The sequence below is a fragment of the Staurois parvus genome, unplaced genomic scaffold, assembly GCF_062004578.1.
Source record: "Staurois parvus isolate SC_StPar_1 unplaced genomic scaffold, SC_StPar_1.0 ptg000454l, whole genome shotgun sequence".
Lineage (NCBI taxonomy): Eukaryota > Metazoa > Chordata > Amphibia > Anura > Ranidae > Staurois > Staurois parvus.
The window spans coordinates 377,849-398,017 of NW_028318250.1; the positions used below are offsets into that span (position 1 = coordinate 377,849).

Here is a 20,169-nt window from a genome sequence, read left to right on the forward strand (position 1 = left end):
ACAAGTACAGCTGCTCGTAATAATCCCCACAGCACTTTTCATTCATTATAAGTACCATCCTTGATGAACAGTAAACCTTAATCTTCCAGGTGGACGGGAATTAAGTCAAAGAGACTTTGCAGTATACAAGCCATTTAAGAAAGATTTTGTTGCAGTATCCAAGCTATTTAAGAAACCAGGAGTTGACCCCATGCCTACTATTCACCATCTATAACTAAAATATCAGTTGATAGGTGGCACTGATAGGCGACACAGATAGATAGCACTGATGGGTGGCACTGATCTGTACTGGACAGGCATCATTGATGGGCACTGAAAGGCAGCATTGATGGGCACTGATATGTGGCACTGATAGGTAGTACTGATAGGCAGCACTAACTGGCACTCATAGGCGGCACTTATGGGCACTGATTGTCTTTGTGAATGTTCAGCCTTTCTTCCCCATTTGTTTGGAAATGTAAAGCATGCCCAAACATGTTTGCAATACAGTTGTTTGATATGGTCTAGAATAGGAAAACTAGGTAAACACAAACTTTTTTTTTACATTTAATATTACCAAGATTTTTTTTATTTTTTACAGCTCCAAACATCTTTGAGGAAGAGTTTTCAACATTACAGGTAGATATATACTTTACGTGTTTATGTATTACATTTGATTTTAGTTTTCTTTACCATGAACATACATTTCAATTCAACTATTGTAAAATATTTTATATTGTTCTTAAATGTGCTTGAGATTATTTAGCTGCTCTTTCCAAAGCTCCATGCACAATGGATAAAAAAATTGCTGCTTCTACAAGAGTTTTATGCTTTGCCTGTAGAAGCAGCTCATTGTTATCCTATGTGTCCATGTACATTAGGATGATTAGAGGCATACAGGTGAAACTCAAAAAATTAGAATATCCTGCAAAAGTTCATTTATTTCAGTAATGCAACTTAAAAAGGGAAACTAATATATGAGATAGACTCATTACATGCAAAGCAAGATAGTTCAAGCCGTGATTTGTCATACTTGTTATGATTATGGTTTACAGCTCATGAAAACCCAAATCCACAATCTCAGAAAATTAGAATATTACATGCAATCAATAAAACAAGGATTGTACATAGAACAATATCGGACCTCTGAAAAGTAGAAGCATGCATATGTACTCAGTACTTGGTTTGGGCTCCTTTTGCAGCAATTACTGCCTCAATGCGATGTGGCATGGAAGCTATCAGCCTGTGGCACTGCTGAGGTGTTATGGAAGACCAGGATGCTTCAATAGCGGCCTTCAGCTCTTCTGCATTGTTCGGTCTCATGTCTCTCATCTTTCTCTTGGTTATGCCCCATAGATTCTCTATGGGGTTCAGGTCAGGCGAGTTTGCTGGCCAATCAAGCACAGTAATCCCACGGTCATTGAACCAGGTTTTGGTGCTTTTGGCAGTGTGGGCAGGTGGTTCCAGTACTTGCCGTCCCCTTCCGCACCAATCACTATCCCTGTCCACGATTTGATTCCCCCTTGCTTGTCAGTTGCCTAGGCTCCCCCCACTGAACTAACAGGGCCCAGCCCTGTACAGAAAGTTTGGCACTGCCCCTTTATCAGTGGCCCTGGTCCAACCAAAACCTTTTTCCTAGTTTTAGATAGAATGGGGAAGGGTTAGAACCCTGGTTAAGTTTTTACTGCTATCTAGATTTCTATTAGAGATTATTAGCTATTATTTATTCTCACTTCCTTTCTCGCTGACAACATTTTCCAGGCAGAAAGTGAAGGGAACACTCCAAGAGCATTATAGATATTCAGTAAATAAAAATATTTTCTTTAGTAGAGTAGGAGACGGCTGAAACCCGACGTATTTCTGTCTGTGCCGCTGTTGCATTTTTTCCTTAACTTCCTTCCTGATAAAAGCAATGCCAGCAGGACAAGAAGTGAGAGTTAATCTTGATAACAGAGCCCCAGGTAGCAGTGAAGCCCAGTTGGGGTTCTAATACTTTCCCACTTTAAATCTTGAAAACACTAGCAATACTTTATTTTAAAATATTATGAGGTGGATTTACTAAAGGCAAATAGACTGCGCACTTTGCAAGCTGTAGGTGTAGTTGCTCCAGAGCTTAGTAAATAAGGTGAAGCTTCACTTTGGAACGAATATCCTATCAAATGCAAGGAAAATATAAAAACAGCATTTTGCTTGCACATGAATGAATGATGGAAGTCAGAAGAGCTTATCCTCATTAACTAAGCTCTGATTCAACTGCACTTCAAAGTGCACAATCTATTTGCCCTTAGTAAATCCACCCCAGTATCTAATGCTGCATCTGAATCTGTCATGGTTTTAGCCGAACATTCATTGCATTCTGCCGGCAGGGAAGGCTCCCTACTGGCAGAATACAATATCTCAGTATTCCTCTATCCACATTAACCTCCCTGGTGGTATTCCCGAGTGTAGCTCGGGGTAAAGTTTCAGCACCACAAGCGGTAACCCTGAGCTACACTCGGGAATACCTTGCAGCGTTGCTCTGGGATCTCTTCTTCACTTACCTTGTCCTGCGCTCCTGCAATGTCACTCCTGCAGTGTCCCCAGCAATGTCCTCCAGCCGAAGCCGGCATCTGTCTTCCGGGTTCCGCTCCCTGCGACATCAGTACGGGAACGGAACTGGCAGGAAATTTTTACATTTTAGCAGTGACATTCACTAAATTCACTAAAATCACATAGTAAAACATTACTGTATCAAACCATTTCACATACATTTTGTCCCTAGTGCTTTGCCCTGTGCCCTGCCTGCATTTTTACTGTTCTTTCTGCCTGGAAACTGAGAAACGTCCATGGCGTCCAAAAAGTGTCCCTTTAGGTCAAAAGCAGTTTTACACCAGATAGAGAACAGCGATAGTACTATAAATCAGAACCTCTTGCAGAATTGAGTGATTATGATTCGTGGGGAAATTCGTTATCAGACAATGAAAACGATTTTGCGACTTTGCTCAGTGATGTGCGAACTTGGCGCTATATTTCAAATTTCAGTGTTTTTGGTTTGATTATATTATTGAATTAAATTTATTATTATATTATTATTTTTTATGATTATTTATTAAATTATAATTTATGATTTCGTGTTTCAAATTTTAACATACCCAGAATGTTTACTAGACTCTTGTTCGGACAGATTTCAGTGAGTTATTCCTAAAAATGACAGGCCTACAATAAAAAAACTACATAGTTCCATGCAAAATATGTACCGCTTTGAGCACAGAAATATGGACATAATCAGACCGCTAGGGAGGTTAAACATGTGGATGGGGTAATCAGCTTGTTTTTTTGTTTTTTTTTAACCTGCTGGTGGAACACAAATGAATCATGTATGGCCTGCTTTAGTCATTGAACATAAATTCTGTTCAACTAAAGATGTGGAAACCAATATTATCAATAAGAATTCTTTTGATAAATCAATAACACTTTAACACTGCAAGTTATTTCTCTTCTTTTGAAATGTCAATATACTGGATTTGATCCTCTGTTGATCAAACCCCTCCCAATGGCCTTTCTGAAATCCATCTTAATCCCTGGTATATTTATATACTCATAGTGTATTCTCTCATCCCGTTATAAAATAGAAGATGGAGTGTGCTCTGAAACGTTTGTTGAAATGAACCCAGAGATTGTTTGGGATCACAGTTTACAAGGCTCATCCTTTCATAGTGTATCTATTTATATAAGACTTAGAATTAGCCTCTTTTTCTGAGTTGTCAGTACTTCAGAAGGGGGACATTGGTGTTATCTCTTGAGCTGAACAGTTTCACAGTCACTGCTAAATTTGTAAGTATGATTTTTCTGTTAATATTTAAGATTTATGTTAATGTCCATGTTTTTTTTATAAATATGTGGACACATATAAAACTTATTTATAGCACTATTAAAATTTTTTTGTACAGCATCATATTTATTATAGAATGTTTACATTTATTGTATACTGTACTGCAACAGTCTACTAATAGAAGTAATTGCAACATAGAGAGCTAAGGAATAAATGTAGAAAAGCGTATTACTATTGAATAATAATAATATTTAAGCTACTAAGCAGAACATGACACATATTAAAAGACATAAACATAAAAGACATTTTACAGGACATAAAATCTGAGTGTTTAAAGCACAAAAAGGTTCCTTGAGCTTACATAAAACATTTTCTTAGAATATTCCATGAACTTAGCATGAACTTCAATCACAAAGAACATAAGGACTTGCATAATTGTTTGCATTTTTTTTTGTCTTTCTGGTCACCTACAGTAAATTTGTGAAGCATTTTTAAAGGATAAGGAACAATGTCAATGGTTACATTTTCCATTGGATTATATGGATCACTGTTGCCTGTTTTGCTTTTGCCATTCAATGCATTGCGTTTTTGAAAATGTACCGTATTTTATTCTGCTTCAGCTTTCTGTACTATTTCAGCTTTCTGAGTATGACACATTTTTTTCCCAAAAGACATAAGAGCTTGATTTTTTGTTTGCATTTTTGTTTGCATTTTTTTTTTGTCTTTCTGGTCACCTACAGTAAATTTGTGAAGTATTTTTAAAGGATAAGGAACAATGTCAATGGTTAAATTTTCCATTGGATTATATGCATCACTGTTGCCTGTTTTTCTTTTGCCATTCAATGCATTGCGTTTTTGAAAATGTATCGTATTTTATTCTGCTTCAACTTTCTGTACTATTTCAGCTTTCTGAGTATGACACATTTTTTTCCCAAAAGACATAAGAGCTTGATTTTTTGTGAATAGTTATGAACTGAGTGAATTGGACTAAACTGACTTTGGTAATGATGAAATTGTTCAACTCTCAGTTTTTGGTCTCAAGCTGCTCATAAGGAGTTTGCTGGAAAAACATATACAGTCATGGCCAAAAATACTGGCACCCCTGCATTTCTGTCAGATAATGCACAATTTTTCCAAGAAAATTGTTGCAATTACAAATTTTTAGGCATTCCCGTATTTATTTTTTTTTTGTTTGTATTGGTATGACACTAAAAAGTAGAGAAACAAAAAGCAAAATCTGACACATTCCACACAAAACTCCAAAAATGGACTGGACAAAATTATTGGCACCCTCAATTTAAAATTTGGTAGCACACCCCTTAGAAAAAATAACTGAAACCAATAGCTTCCTGTAACCAGCAATGAGTTTCTTACACCTTTCTACTGGAATTTTGGACTTTTTTTCACAAACTGCTCCAGGTCTCTCAGATTGGAAGGGTTCCTTTTCCCAACTGCTGTTTTGAGATCTCTTCACAGGTGTTCTATGAGATTGAGATCTGGACTCATTGCTGGCCAGTTCAGTACTCTCCAGCACTTTGTTTGAAACCATTTCTGGGTGCTTTCTGTGTCCTTTGGGTCATTGTCCTGCTGTAAGACCAATGACCTCTGACAGAGACCCAACTTTCTGACACTGGACCCTACATTACACCCCATAATTCTTTGGTAGTCTTCAGATTTCCTTATGCCTTGCACATCTAGTGCTTGAAGCAGCAAAGCAACCCCAAGACATCAGTGAACCTCCACCATGTTTGACTGTAGGGACTGTAGTATTGTTTTCTTTAAAGGCCTCATTTATTTTTCTGAAACGGTAGAATGATGGGCTTTACCAAAAAGCTGTAATTTTGTTTCACAGCACATTCTCCCAACCTGATTTTGTCTTCCTCAGGTAAGTTTTGACAAACTCCAATCTGGCTCTTTTATGTTTATGTGACAGCAGTGGGGTCCTACCGGTCTCCTACCATAGCGTCCCTTTTCATTCAGATGGTGACGTATAGTGCGAGCTGACATGGTTGTACCCTGTGCCTGAAGGTCAGCTTGAATTTGTCTGGAAGTTGATCGAAAGTCTTTTTCCACCATTCAAACAATCCTTTGTTGCAATCTTTGATCAATTTTTCTCTTTCGTCAACGTCCAAGGAGATTAGCTACACTACCATGGGCTGTACAATTCTTGACAATGTTGGGCACATTAGACACTGTAACATTAAGATCTCTGGAGATGGACTTGTAACTTTGAGATTGTCTATGCTTTTCCACAATTTTTGTTCTCAAATCCTCAGAAATTCTTTGCTGATCTTTCTCTTCTCCTTGCTCTATGTGGCACATAGAGACACACAACAGAAAGGTTGAGTCAATTTTTCACCATTTTAACTGGTTGCCGGGGTGATTTCTGTATTGTCAGCACCTGTTAATTGATACAGGTGAGTTTAATTACAGATTACAGGAGCATCACAAACTTAGAATGCAATTATTTCTTAGAATTTTGAAAAGATGTCAATAATTTTGTCCAGTCCATTTTCGGTGTTTTGCATGGAATGAGTCAGATTTGGCTTTTTGTTTCTCCACTTTTTTGTGTCATACCAATGCAAACAAATGAAATAAACATGAGAATTCCTAAATATTTGTAATTGCAACAATTTTCTGGGTGAAGTGGTGCATTATCTGACAGATATGCAGGGTGCTAATATTTTTGGAAATGACTGTATCTTTTTTACATAGAGGGTCGGTTTTTAAGGGGTGTATTTAGGGTAGTTTAGTTTATTATGCATATAAAAGTGCATAAACCTTTTGGAGACCCCACGTATTTAATCAGTATTTGTATGCCAATGCTTTAATTTTTTTATTTATGTTTGTTGCATTTTTTTACTTTGTGGAAAACAAAGCATAAAGTAATATGGGTAATGAGAGGCTGTTTTTTTTTTTTAAACAAAAGAACAGGTCCAGGAAGGTTGGCAGGAACACACACACTTATCAGGAGCCATTTAACACGTATTACATTCTTTAAAAACACCAAAAATCCCCACCTTGGTTTTGCTTTTCCTGCTGCTTTTAATAAATTTTGCCAAAATCGCAACATTTATGTTGAAATCCCAAGGTTTTTTTAGGCAGTTCACATACAAAGGGGAATTTCTACTTTGCAAGGGAATGTTATCTTAACTTAAAATGGATCTACACTGTATCAGAAAACCACAAAACAAAAACACTATTTGATTAATTTTTAGCGTTCATTGCAAACTCCCCCATCCATCCATGTCTCCATGCTTTATTTTGCTGATAAATCACTTTGAAAAACAACCCCTAACATTTCTATGGCCATGTTGAGTAAGGGCATATGATTCATATAGCATTTATTTCCTGGAATACAGCTCACATATGCAGCCAGGAGGGTTTGCTTAGCTGAGATATGCCCCCCCCCCCCCGAAGACTCCTGAGATGTATGACATCATTTGCCTAGGCATAGAAACCAAGAAGCAACTGAAGAAATGGATAAGGTTTAAAACAAGTAAATATAATATACCTTTCTACCTATTTATTTACTAATGCTAGCAGCATAAGAATTAAAAATAATCAATGTTGATTGAGAGAGTGAAGTTCCACTTTGATTAATGAGGTAAAGCTCTGCTGACTTCAATCATTTAGTTATTTGCAAGCAAAAATCCAGTTTTTGTTTTCCTTGCATGTGATTTGGGTATTCTTTTCAAAGTGAATTTTCACTGCATTCAGTTAAGTGAAAATTCACTTTGTAAAGTGAATGTGTTCTGTTCCTTTAGTAAATCAACCACATTGTGTCTTTTTTCACCATTGGAAAAACTTTACTTGCTGAAACAAAATATTTTGGTTGATCTAAAACTGCCATTAAAAACATTTGCATACAGTGAACAATACAAAACAATAAGCTGTAACATTAGCAATGTTAGCTAAAATAAATAAAGATAAATAAGATACACTTTTATGCCTCTCACACACATAATTTATCTGAGAAATGAACAAGCAAAAAAAAAAAAGTTAACGTTTTAACACCTTCCCGCCCGGCCACAGTCGATGACTGATCACTACACAGGCCAGCTGCCAGTGTCATGTGATCACTGTGTCCAAACACAGCAGATCACATGACAATTGTATACAATGGGTGGCTTCCTTTCATGCCATTCATTGTATACAATTAATTAGCTAATAGCAATGAATACATTGGTATAAGCAATCATAATGTGTAAAAAAACAAACAAACTGATCACTTGCCCAGAGTAGTACAATGTTACTATGGTAACACTATATTGGTCTGGTCACAGTGTGTTGTAAATAGTAAAAAATATTAGAAAAATGTTATAAAAAAAAAAAAAAAAAATTGAAATATAAATGTAATCACTAGAGATGAGCGAAGAAATGAAAAATTCGATTCGGCTGATTCGGCGAATTCCAGTGTGAAATTCGATTCGATGCGAATTTCTCCGCTACGAAGATGACTTATTTAAAGGGTTTCTAGGCTTCAGAGAGCCTTTAAATTAGTGCAGAACACTGTACCTTTAATTTAAATGCCCTTGGAGATGAGGAAGGAGAAGGAGAAGGAGAAGGATGAGAAGAAGGAGAAGGAGAAGGATGAGAAGAAGGAGAAGGAGAAGGATGAGAAGAAGGAGAAGGATGAGAAGAAGGAGAAGGATGAGAAGAAGGAGAAGGAGAAGGATGAGAAGAAGGAGAAGGAGAAGGATGAGAAGAAGGAGAAGGATGAGAAGAAGGAGAAGGATGAGAAGAAGGAGAAGGATGAGAAGGAGAAGGATGAGAAGGAGAAGGATGAGAAGAAGAAGGCTGAGAATAAGGAGAAGGATGAGAAGAAGGAGAAGGAGAAGGATGAGAAGAAGGAGAAGGATGAGAAGAAGGAGAAGGAGAAGGATGAGAAGAAAGAGAAGGATGAGAAGGAGAAGGATGAGAAGAAGAAGGATGAGAAGAAGAAGGATGAGAAGAAGGAAAAGGATGAGAAGAAGAAGGATGAGAAGAAGGAGAAGGATGAGAAGAAGGAGAATGATGAGAAGAAGGAGAAGGATGATAAGAAGGAGAAGGAAGAGAAGAAGGAGAAGGAGAAGGATGAGAAGAAGGAGAAGGATGAGAAGAAGGAGAAGGATGAGAAGAAGGAGAAGGATGAGAAGAAGGAGAAGGATGAGAAGAAGGAGAAGGAGAAGGATGAGAAGAAGGAGAAGGATGAGAAGAAGAAGGATGAGAAGAAGGATGAGAAGAAGGAGGAGAAGGATGAGAAGAAGAAGGATGAGAAGAAGGAGAAGGATGAGAAGAAGGAGAAGGAAGAGAAGAAGGAGAAGGAGAAGGATGAGAAGAAGGAGAAGGAGAAGGATGAGAAGAAGGAGAAGGATGAGAAGAAGGAGAAGGATGAGAAGGAGAAGGAGAAGGATGAGAAGGAGAAGGATGAGAAGAAGGAGAAGGAGAAGGATGAGAAGAAGGAGAAGGAGAAGGATGAGAAGAAGGAGAATGATGAGAAGAAGGAGAAGAAGGAGAAGGATGAGAAGAAGGAGAAGGATGAGAAGAAGGAGAAGGATGAGAAGAAGGAGAAGGAGAAGGATGAGAAGAAAAAGGATGAGGAGAAGGAGAAGGATGAGAAGAAGGAGAAGGATGAGAAGGAGAAGGAGAAGGATGAGAAGAAGGAGAAGGAGAAGGATGAGAAGAAGGAGAAGGATGAGAAGAAGGAGAAGGATGAGAAGGAGAAGGAGAAGGATGAGAAGGAGAAGGATGAGAAGAAGGAGAAGGAGAAGGATGAGAAGAAGGAGAAGGAGAAGGATGAGAAGAAGGAGAAGGATGAGAAGAAGGATGAGCAGAAGGAGAAGGATGAGAAGAAGGAGAAGGATGAGAAGAAGGAGAAGGATGAGAAGAAGGATGAGAAGAAGGATGAGAAGAAGGAGAAGGATGAGAAGAAGGACAGTTCTGTGACAGTTTCTGTCTATTTCTGACAGTTCTGGGACATTCACTCCATACAGCGGTTTCAACCGCTGTATGGAGGGAATGTCATGGAACTGTCAGAAATAGACTATTAATGACAGTTGTGGGACTGTCCTTCCATACAGCGGTTGAAACATTGTATGTATTTGTTTCCATAAATGGATCCATTTATGGAAACAAATACATACAATGTTTCAACCGCTGCATGGAAGGACAGTCCCAGAACTGTCATTAATAGTCTATTTCTGACAGTTCCATGACATTCCCTCCATACAGCGGTTAAAACAGCTGTATGCAGTGAATGTCCCAGAACTGTCATAAATAGTCTATTTCTGATAGATCTGGGACATTCACTGCATACAGCTGTTTTAACCGCTGTATGGAGGGAATGTCATGGAACTGTCAGAAATAGACTATTAATGACAGTTCTGGGACTGTCCTTCCATGCAGCGGTTGAAACATTGTATGTATTTGTTTCCATAAATGGATCCATTTATGGAAACAAATACATACAATGTTTCAACCGCTGCATTGAAGGACAGTCCCAGAACTGTCATTAATAGTCTATTTCTGACAGTTCCATGACATTCCCTCCATACAGCGGTTAAAACAGCTGTATGCAGTGAATGTCCCAGAACTGTCATAAATAGTCTATTTCTGATAGATCTGGGACATTCACTCCATACAGCTGTTTTAACCGCTGTATGGAGGGAATGTCATGGAACTGTCAGAAATAGACTATTAATGACAGTTGTGGGACTGTCCTTCCATACAGCGGTTGAAACATTGTATGTATTTGTTTCCATAAATGGATCCATTTATGGAAACAAATACATACAATGTTTCAACCGCTGCATTGAAGGACAGTCCCAGAACTGTCATTAATAGTCTATTTCTGACAGTTCCATGACATTCCCTCCATACAGCGGTTAAAACAGCTGTATGCAGTGAATGTCCCAGAACTGTCATAAATAGTCTATTTCTGATAGATCTGGGACATTCACTCCATACAGCTGTTTTAACCGCTGTATGGAGGGAATGTCATGGAACTGTCAGAAATAGACTATTAATGACAGTTGTGGGACTGTCCTTCCATACAGCGGTTGAAACATTGTATGTATTTGTTTCCATAAATGGATCCATTTATGGAAACAAATACATACAATGTTTCAACCGCTGCATGGAAGGACAGTCCCAGAACTGTCATTAATAGTCTATTTCTGACAGTTCCATGACATTCCCTCCATACAGCGGTTAAAACAGCTGTATGCAGTGAATGTCCCAGAACTGTCATAAATAGTCTATTTCTGATAGATCTGGGACATTCACTCCATACAGCTGTTTTAACCGCTGTATGGAGGGAATGTCATGGAACTGTCAGAAATAGACTATTAATGACAGTTCTGGGACTGTCCTTCCATGCAGCGGTTGAAACATTGTATGTATTTGTTTCCATAAATGGATCCATTTATGGAAACAAATACATACAATGTTTCAACCGCTGCATTGAAGGACAGTCCCAGAACTGTCATTAATAGTCTATTTCTGACAGTTCCATGACATTCCCTCCATACAGCGGTTAAAACAGCTGTATGCAGTGAATGTCCCAGAACTGTCATAAATAGTCTATTTCTGATAGATCTGGGACATTCACTCCATACAGCTGTTTTAACCGCTGTATGGAGGGAATGTCATGGAACTGTCAGAAATAGACTATTAATGACAGTTGTGGGACTGTCCTTCCATACAGCGGTTGAAACATTGTATGTATTTGTTTCCATAAATGGATCCATTTATGGAAACAAATACATACAATGTTTCAACCGCTGCATGGAAGGACAGTCCCAGAACTGTCATTAATAGTCTATTTCTGACAGTTCCATGACATTCCCTCCATACAGCGGTTAAAACAGCTGTATGCAGTGAATGTCCCAGAACTGTCATAAATAGTCTATTTCTGATAGATCTGGGACATTCACTCCATACAGCTGTTTTAACCGCTGTATGGAGGGAATGTCATGGAACTGTCAGAAATAGACTATTAATGACAGTTGTGGGACTGTCCTTCCATACAGCGGTTGAAACATTGTATGTATTTGTTTCCATAAATGGATCCATTTATGGAAACAAATACATACAATGTTTCAACCGCTGCATTGAAGGACAGTCCCAGAACTGTCATTAATAGTCTATTTCTGACAGTTCCATGACATTCCCTCCATACAGCGGTTAAAACAGCTGTATGCAGTGAATGTCCCAGAACTGTCATAAATAGTCTATTTCTGACAGTTCTGGGACATTCACTCCATACAGCGGTTTCCGGCAAAAAGTGTATGTGCAGAGTTCCTCTATTCTGCAGATACACTTAGAGGAGCTCTGCAGATACACTTAGAGGAGCTCTGCACATACACTTTTTTCCGGTTTGGAATTATTCTTATTTTCATCCTACTTCTTCTTCTTCTTCTTCATCCTCATCCTCATCCTCTTCTTCTTCTGAGGATGAGGATGAAGAAGAAGAAGAAGAAGAAGTAGGATGAAAATAAGATTAATTCCAAGCCGGCAAAAAGTGTATGTGCAGAGCTCCTCTAAGTGTATCTGCAGAGCTCCTCTAAGTGTATCTGCAGAATAGAGGAACTCTGCACATACACTTTTTGCCGGCTTGGAATTATTCTTCTTTTCATCCTACTTCTTCTTCTTCTTCTTCTTCATCCTCATCCTCAGAAGAAGAGGATGAGGATGAGGATGAGGAAGAAGAAGAAGAATGAAAAGAAGAATAATTCCAAGCCGGCAAAAAGTGTATGTGCAGAGTTCCTCTATTTCTGACAGTTCTCTCACAGCTTCTTCACATGTACAGCGGTTGAAATATCTGTATCCTAAATGGAAACTAATAGATACAAATTGTATCTATTAGTTTCCATTTAGGATACAGATGTTTCAACCGCTGTACATGTGAAGAAGCTGTGAGAGAACTGTCAGAAATAGAGGAACTCTGCACATACACTTTTTGCCGGCTTGGAATTATTCTTCTTTTCATCCTACTTCTTCTTCTTCTTCTTCTTCTTCTTCTTCTTCATCCTCATCCTCATCCTCTTCTTCTGAGGATGAAGAAGAAGAAGAAGTAGGATGAAAAGAAGAATAATTCCAAGCCGGCAAAAAGTGTATGTGCAGAGTTCCTCTATTTCTGACAGTTCTCTCACAACTTCTTCACATGTACAGTGGTTGAAACATCTGTATCCTAAATGTAAACTAATAGATACAATGTTTCAACCGCTAAACATGTGTTCCTTCTGTCAGAGAACTGTCAGAAATAGCGGAGCTCACTGCAGGGACACTTTTGCCGGCTGATCGGGAAATGTTCGATTCGCGCACCCGAAGTAGGCAAAATTTCGGTTTCGACACGAATCGAATATTTCCTGAAATTCGACTCGAATTCCGGTTCGCCTAGTTCGATTCGCTCATCTCTAGTAATCACTTTTTTTACATTACTGTCACTATCCCTGCTCACCGCCACACCAGCTATATGATAATGCTGTACTGGACTGGTGAGAATATGTAAAAAAAAAAAACCTTGCCATGCCTCTTACTAAATACCTTGCACTGTCTATGTTTCAAAAATCGGTCATTTTTTGGGGGGGCGGGTGGGGGGGGGGGGTATTTGTACTATCCTGGCGTTTTCGGGCCTCAAGAAATTAGATTGATCATCAGTACATCAGGCTTGATCGATTGTCAGATATATATCCCATAGTTTGTGGACTCTATAACTTTCCTACAGACTAAATAATATACACTAATTTGGGTTATTTTCATCAAAGAAATGCAGCAGAATACATTTGACCTAAATATATGAAGAAAGGTTATTTATTTGCAAAATTTTATAACAGAAACAAAGAAAAATGCCTTTTTTTTTCAAACGTTTTGGTCTTTTTTTAATATTTCGCAAAAAATAAAAAACTCATTGGTAATTAAATACCTATTTGAGTGAAACACATTTCGCATGTTGCATGACTGTGCAATTGTAATTTAAAGTGTGATAACGCTGAAAGCTGAAAATTGGCCTGGCAAGGAAGGGGGTAAAAATGCCCAGTATTGAAGTGGTTAAACAATCCTACTTTATTTTAAACTATACCCTTGTTAAGCAGACAAAATAGAACATGGGAGACAACTAATGTTATTTTATATATACAGTATACACTGGGGTGAGATCCAGGAAAACCAGACCCTAAAAAGAAGCATGAGATACAATTAGGATTGCTGGACAGTAAAGATTACATTAGACAAAATGAAATGCATGTAGTAAAGATGTTGCCATTGCTCTGTCTGCCAAAATAATCTATTAAATAATTTTTTCTACCATTTAGCTGCTGTAGAGATGGTTACAGACATGTGAAAGCAAGATATCAAGGCATGAATCTTTTAGTAACTGATAAACCATTTTAATCAGGTTCTTGCAACATTCAGTGTTCATAGTGTCATCACTGTTTGTGGTATTATAACAAAGTGGAAGCAACTGGGAACAACAGCAACTCAGCCATGCAGTGGCAAAATGACAGAGCGGGGTCAGTGCATGCTGAAGCGCACAGTGCGCAGAAGTCATCAACTGTCTGCCGAGTCGAAAGCTAAAGACCTCCAAATTTCATGTGGCCTTCAGATTAGCACAACAACAGGGCAAAGAGAGCTTCATGGAATGGGTTTCCATGGCCAAGCAGCTTCATCCAAGCCTTGCATCACCAAGTGCAATGTAAAGCATTGGATGCAGTTGTGGAAAGCTTGCCGCCACTGGTTTCTAGAACAGTGGAGACATGTTCTCTGGAGTGATGAATCACGATTCTCTGTTTGGCAATCCTATGGACGTGTCTGGGTTTGGCGGTTGCCAGGAGAACAGTACTTGCCTGACTGCATTGTGCCAAGTGTAAAGTTTGGTGTAGGGGGGATTATGGTGTGAGGTTGTCTTTTTAGGGGTTGGGCTTGGCCCCTTAGTTCCAGCGAACAGAACTCTTAAGGCATCAGCATACCAAGACATTTTGGACAATTTCATGCTCCCAACTTTGTGGGAACAGTTTGGGGATGTCCTGACCTCAACCTGAAAGAACACCTTTGGGATGAATTAGAACAGAGACTGCGAGCCAGGCCTTTTCGTCCAACATCAGTGCCTGAGCTCACAAATGCGTTTCTGGAAGAATGGTCAAACATTCTCATAGACACACTCTTCTAAACCCTGTGGACAGCCTTCTTAGAAAAGTTGAAGCTGTTATAGCTGCAAAGGGTGGGCCAACTCAATAGTGATCCCTATGGACTAAGACTGGGATGCCATTAAAGTTTATGTGTGTATAAAGGCAGGAGTCCCAATACTTTTGGCAATATAGTGCAAGTTTCTGTAATCGAATGGGGTTTATTTACTAAAGCTGGAGAGTGCAAAATCAGGCTCACTTCTGCATAGAAACCAATCAGCTTCTAACTATAGTTTGTTCAGTTAAGCTTTGGCAATAATACCTGGAATTGTTTCTATGCAAAAGTGAGCCTAATTTTTCACTCTTCATCTATAGTAAATAAACCCCAATGTGTTATTGACCAATTGATCAAACCGAAAGTAAGTGTAGCTTGCTGTTAACTAAACAGTTGAATCAATAATAAAAGCAGAATCATAATGTCAAAAGACATGCAAACACCGCAGAATAACACAAACACATAATGAAAGCTGTACATACATGAACTCTTCACAGAATGTCTCTGTGGCTCAATCAACGAAACATGTGGCTGCATAGCATAGTCTCTAAAAGAATACTATAGCAACAGAGAATCACGTATAACAATACTGAACTCTGCTACTTAAAATTATCCTCATAGACAGTGTAACGCCCCTAGCCAGTGTAGTGCCTAGTTAGCCAGGGGGTGCTAGCTAGATTTTTTTATTTAGAGGCTGGATAGCTGCCTGATATGGCTCAGCCTGAGATGAGTCAGCCAGGTTACTTTAGGTCAAGGCTGAGGGCTCTGCAGGCCAATTCCCTGATACCTCCTCCAGCTCTAGAAGCTTGAAAAGTTTCTAGAAAGCAGTAGGTGGGAGGGGAGGGGCTGATTGGCATAATCATGGAGTTCTGGCCAATACCCAAGCAGGAGGCTGTGCATGGGGTCAGAATATCCCTTAAATATGAGAGTGCCTGACCAGGAAGTAGTCAGTGTCAGGTAGAAGATGATGTGAGAAGGCTGGAGTTTGGAGCCTGGGGAGGGGGGAGGGCACCTGAAGGCAGGATTTTGGAAGGAGGATCTTTCAGCCTCACCCAACCCCTGAGAGAGGACAGCCTGGGAAGCAGGGAAGGAGCCCGCTCAGTGTATGGCCTGAAGGCAGCCACCAACTCACAAGCTTACAGGAGAGGACTGAGTGAGTAATCCTGCACCGCTGGGCCAGATAAGGGGAGAGGGCAGTCAGGTGGCAAACCCAGCTAGCTCCTTGTCTGAAGCTACCCTACTACAGTGGCAGTTTCTGGGTCCCCTTGCTCAGGGATTCCCTCAGGTAGGGTGTAGAGGGGAATTCATTTGGGGTCTGTGGAGAAACACCAGAGGGCCTGGAGAGCTCTTCAAGGAGAGACTATTTGTCTATGGACGTGTACATAGTTGCTAAGGAGATTTGTCCTCAAGTTCACAGTTCCTTGGGCATCCCATATACCTCTCAACTCCATCCAAGTTCAAAAAAGAAAAACAAGCTCAAGGACTGTTTACTGTCTCCAGTGTGCAAGGTCTGAAGAAATTGCTTGTTACCTGGCTGTGCCGGACTATAGGGGGGCCCAAAACTGAGCGACCCCTGAGGGGGTAGTGCTACAACAGTGTCCCTCTCAGTGAAGTTCAGGGTAGCTCTGGTAACACAGGTGAACAGCGGGAGGGATCCAAGGCCCAAAGACACAGGGTCACTTCACTGGAACTGCAGTATTCCAGTAGCAATCGAGGAGATACTCCCTAAACTAACTGGGTCTACTAAAGAAGCTGAATGCTGTTAGGCTTCTGCCTGACTGCCCACATGCCAGTTCTGACAGTGGAGGGCCTCTAAGATGGCTGCAGATTAACTTCCTCTGCCTCATCAGGTTCGGCCTCTCTTAGCTGTGGAGGAAAAGAAGCTGAGGACTTTATCTTCCCTGTGTATTCAAGAACCCAGTTGTGATAAACAGAGTTAAAGCCCAATTTTAGCTAAAAATAAAAACAAAACTTAGCACAGGGGACATAACATACTGTTAGTATGATGTGTCCCTTGTGCTGATTCTTCTCCTTTAAGTAGAAATATTCCTCTACCATATTACAGCTTCTAGGAAGGACACAGGCTCTGTGACTGGGGGAGGGGCAGTTGATTGATAACTCTGTCTCCTCAATTTACAGATCCTGTGTCATTCATAGAAGCTGTAGTTCGGCTTCTATGATTGACGTATCTGGCAGGAAAGGGAAGACATAGTCAAGCTCTGATGGGAGCTCCTGACTGGTTCATATTTAAGGTACTTATATAGCACCGTCAGTTTACGCAGCACTTTACATATAAATTGTACATTCACATCAGTCCCTAACCCTCAAGGTGTGTACAATCTAAGGTCCCTAGCTTGCATTCATACATACACATACTAGGGACAATTTAGACAGGATCCAATTCACCTACCAGCATGTCTTTGGAGTGTGGGAGGAAACCGAAGCACCCGGAGGAAAACCCACGCAGGCACAGGGAGAACATGCAAACTCCTAGCAGGTGCTGCCGTGGCTGGGATTTGAACCAACGACCCTAGTACTGCCAGGTGGAAATGCTAACCATTTAGCCTTGCTGCACTGGAAGATTATGGCACATGGGTTGGTTAGGACAGAGGAAGACATCTACTAAAAGGGAGGAATCAAACAGAGAGGACACATCATCCTTACTGTGCATTATGTCCCTTGTGCTGATTTTTACGTTTTTATTGTTAGCTAAACTTAGGCTTTGAAGAGATCTGAGCCTGTATGTGAAGCAATCTGCTCCAATTCTTACATTTCATTCAGAGTAGGTGCTACAGTGTGAATGGGTCATCCTGCACAGGTCAGATTTTAGCAATTGTATGTTGCATGCACATAAGTCTCATATTTTGTCAAGCCAGTTATAAAAAGCACTCCGAGAAACGAACAGATATCAATTGTCATGTATTTGTCTTTTTTTAGACTAGTGGATTTAGGATGGAAAAGAACATCAGATATTCCTATGCAGAAGAAGAAGAATCTGAGCAGAAGAAACGAAAGTTTGAAATGGAAACTTCAACAATGAAAAAGAAATTTAGAACAAGGTCAGGTTTTGTTCTTTTGTCTCTGCAGTTTTATGGCGTTTGTCTTTTATCAAAATAGGACTGGTTTTAACACAGTGAGCAATTACAAAGCTAATACACTTCCTTCACTTTTACCCCAATGGAATTGGCAATGCTCTGTTTGATACAAATACATATATAAAAGGATTTTATTAAAGTGTTACCAAACCCACAACAGTAAAATAAGTCTGTATATGTAGTATAGTATGCTTGTTATACTCACCGTGGAGTTAATCCTCCGTATTGTGTAAAAAGGCTGTTTGATCCTGTATTCTCTGATCCTCCCCTTCTTCTACTGTCCCCAATTGTCTGCTGATAGCACAGAGACCTAAGAAGCACTTTGCACATGCTCAGTTAAGTGTGTAAGGCTAGAGAGTTTTCTTTTTTTTTTTGGGAGGGTGCATGTGATCAGCACAGGGACAATCAGCTCTGTCCAGAAAGAGGGCAGTGGTTATGCAGCCTCATAGTACAGTCAGAGCAGAATAAAAACTCCTTCTATAAGCTTTAACCAGTGCTCGGCCGGACACTGATAAAAGTCACAAGATTGCTATATACTAAAGAAAAGGTATTTAGCAATTTTATATTTACTAAAACAATTCCATTTTCATGTTCATGCAGGGTCATGGGTTTAGTAATATTTTAATATGAATGTTTACCATATCTGATCATTAGCGACCATTTTCAATTCTCTGGAAGAATAGATTACTCTAAAAAGGAAAGGACATCAGTCCACATAAAATATAGAATATTATTTGTTGTACCCATTGCCTCCTAATGCCTTTATTATGCCATCTCTAGAATGGATTTCTTTTATTACTCTTTTCTACTGTCCTTTTTTTAGATGTTATTTCTCCACTTAGATAGCAGGGTAACTTTAGTTTTTTTTTCTTTTGTGACAGTGACTGGTTCAGTTGAATAATCATTAATATTCATGACTACTGCTTACAGTTGATTCATGCACACATATTAATATAATCTGTTTATTACTTCAGACAGTGGAATGTTCCAAACCATTCTTTGAAATTCTGAGGTGGAGAATGTGAAAAACAATTGTGAGATATTTATCTCCAGGCTAATACTGTTAACATTAAGAAAAAAATCACTACTAACCCCCTTTGACACCACCGCCACCATTTCTGTTGCCTAACCTGGTAGACCAAATGCCAAATATTTATGCATGTTTGCATAGTGTGATAGAATTACATAGGCACTAATCCTCTCTGGCATTGAACACTGTTCTCATTAAAAAAAGATTTATTGGTCTTTGAAGGAAGATAACATAGCCTTAGCTGAATGTAAAAATAAATAGGTGACTATATATTTGAAATTAGTTTGGAAGGCTGAGTTCCTCAAGGGAAAGCGTATGTATGTATTTTAAAAATATGATCGCATACTGCATCATCTAATGCAGGGGTGGGCAACTGTGGTCCTCCAGCTGTTGGTGAACTATAAGTCCCATCATGCCTCTGCCTTTGGGAGTCATGCTTGTATCTGTCAGTTTTTCAATGCCTCATGGGACTTGTAGTTCTACAACAGCTGGCCACAGTTGCCCACCCCTGATCTAATGAAAGCTACATAAATAATCTCTATGTGAAAGAACGGAAAAGCCAGTCCACTGCTCTGGTGCACAATGGCAATGGGATGCTCTAAGCCAGTGGTTCTCAACCTTCCTAATGCTGCGACCCTTTAATACAGTTCCTCATGTTGTGGTGACCCCCAACCATAAAATTATTTTTGTTGCTACTTCATAACTGTAATTTTGCTACTAATTATGAATTGTAATGTAAATATCTGATATGCAGGATGTATTTTCATTGTTACAAATTGAATATAATTAAAGCATAGTGATTAATCACAAAAACAATTATAATTCATGAAGTGTTGTTTTACCTCCAATACTGCTGCTTTCAACAGAGTAGCTGCTTTCAACAGAGTAGCTGCTTTCAACAGAGTAGCTGCTTTTAACAGAGTAGCTGCTTTCAACACAGTAGCTGCTCTTTACACATGTGTGACTGGTCCACATAAGTACATTATGGCACCAACCCTGTCACATACACCTGTATTTGTATGGGGTGTATGTGATGGGGTTGGCGCGATGATGTCATCACGCCAGGTACTCGTATGTGGGCTTATCTGCATGTG

At 39.4% G+C, this 20,169-nt stretch overlaps 1 protein-coding gene across 1 annotated transcript in view; it reads left to right on the forward strand.

Annotated features, from left to right (window-relative positions):
• Positions 1 to 3,637: 3,637 nt before the first annotated feature.
• Positions 3,638 to 20,169, forward strand: part of MYOM3 (myomesin 3) — a 188,152-nt gene continuing 171,620 nt past the window's right edge. The window contains exons 1-2 of the mRNA XM_089688775.1: positions 3,638 to 3,792; positions 17,888 to 18,009. Coding sequence (XP_089544901.1) covers positions 17,903 to 18,009 — 107 coding nt within the window. The 5' untranslated portion in view covers positions 3,638 to 3,792; positions 17,888 to 17,902. The remainder of the gene's footprint in view (positions 3,793 to 17,887; positions 18,010 to 20,169) is intronic.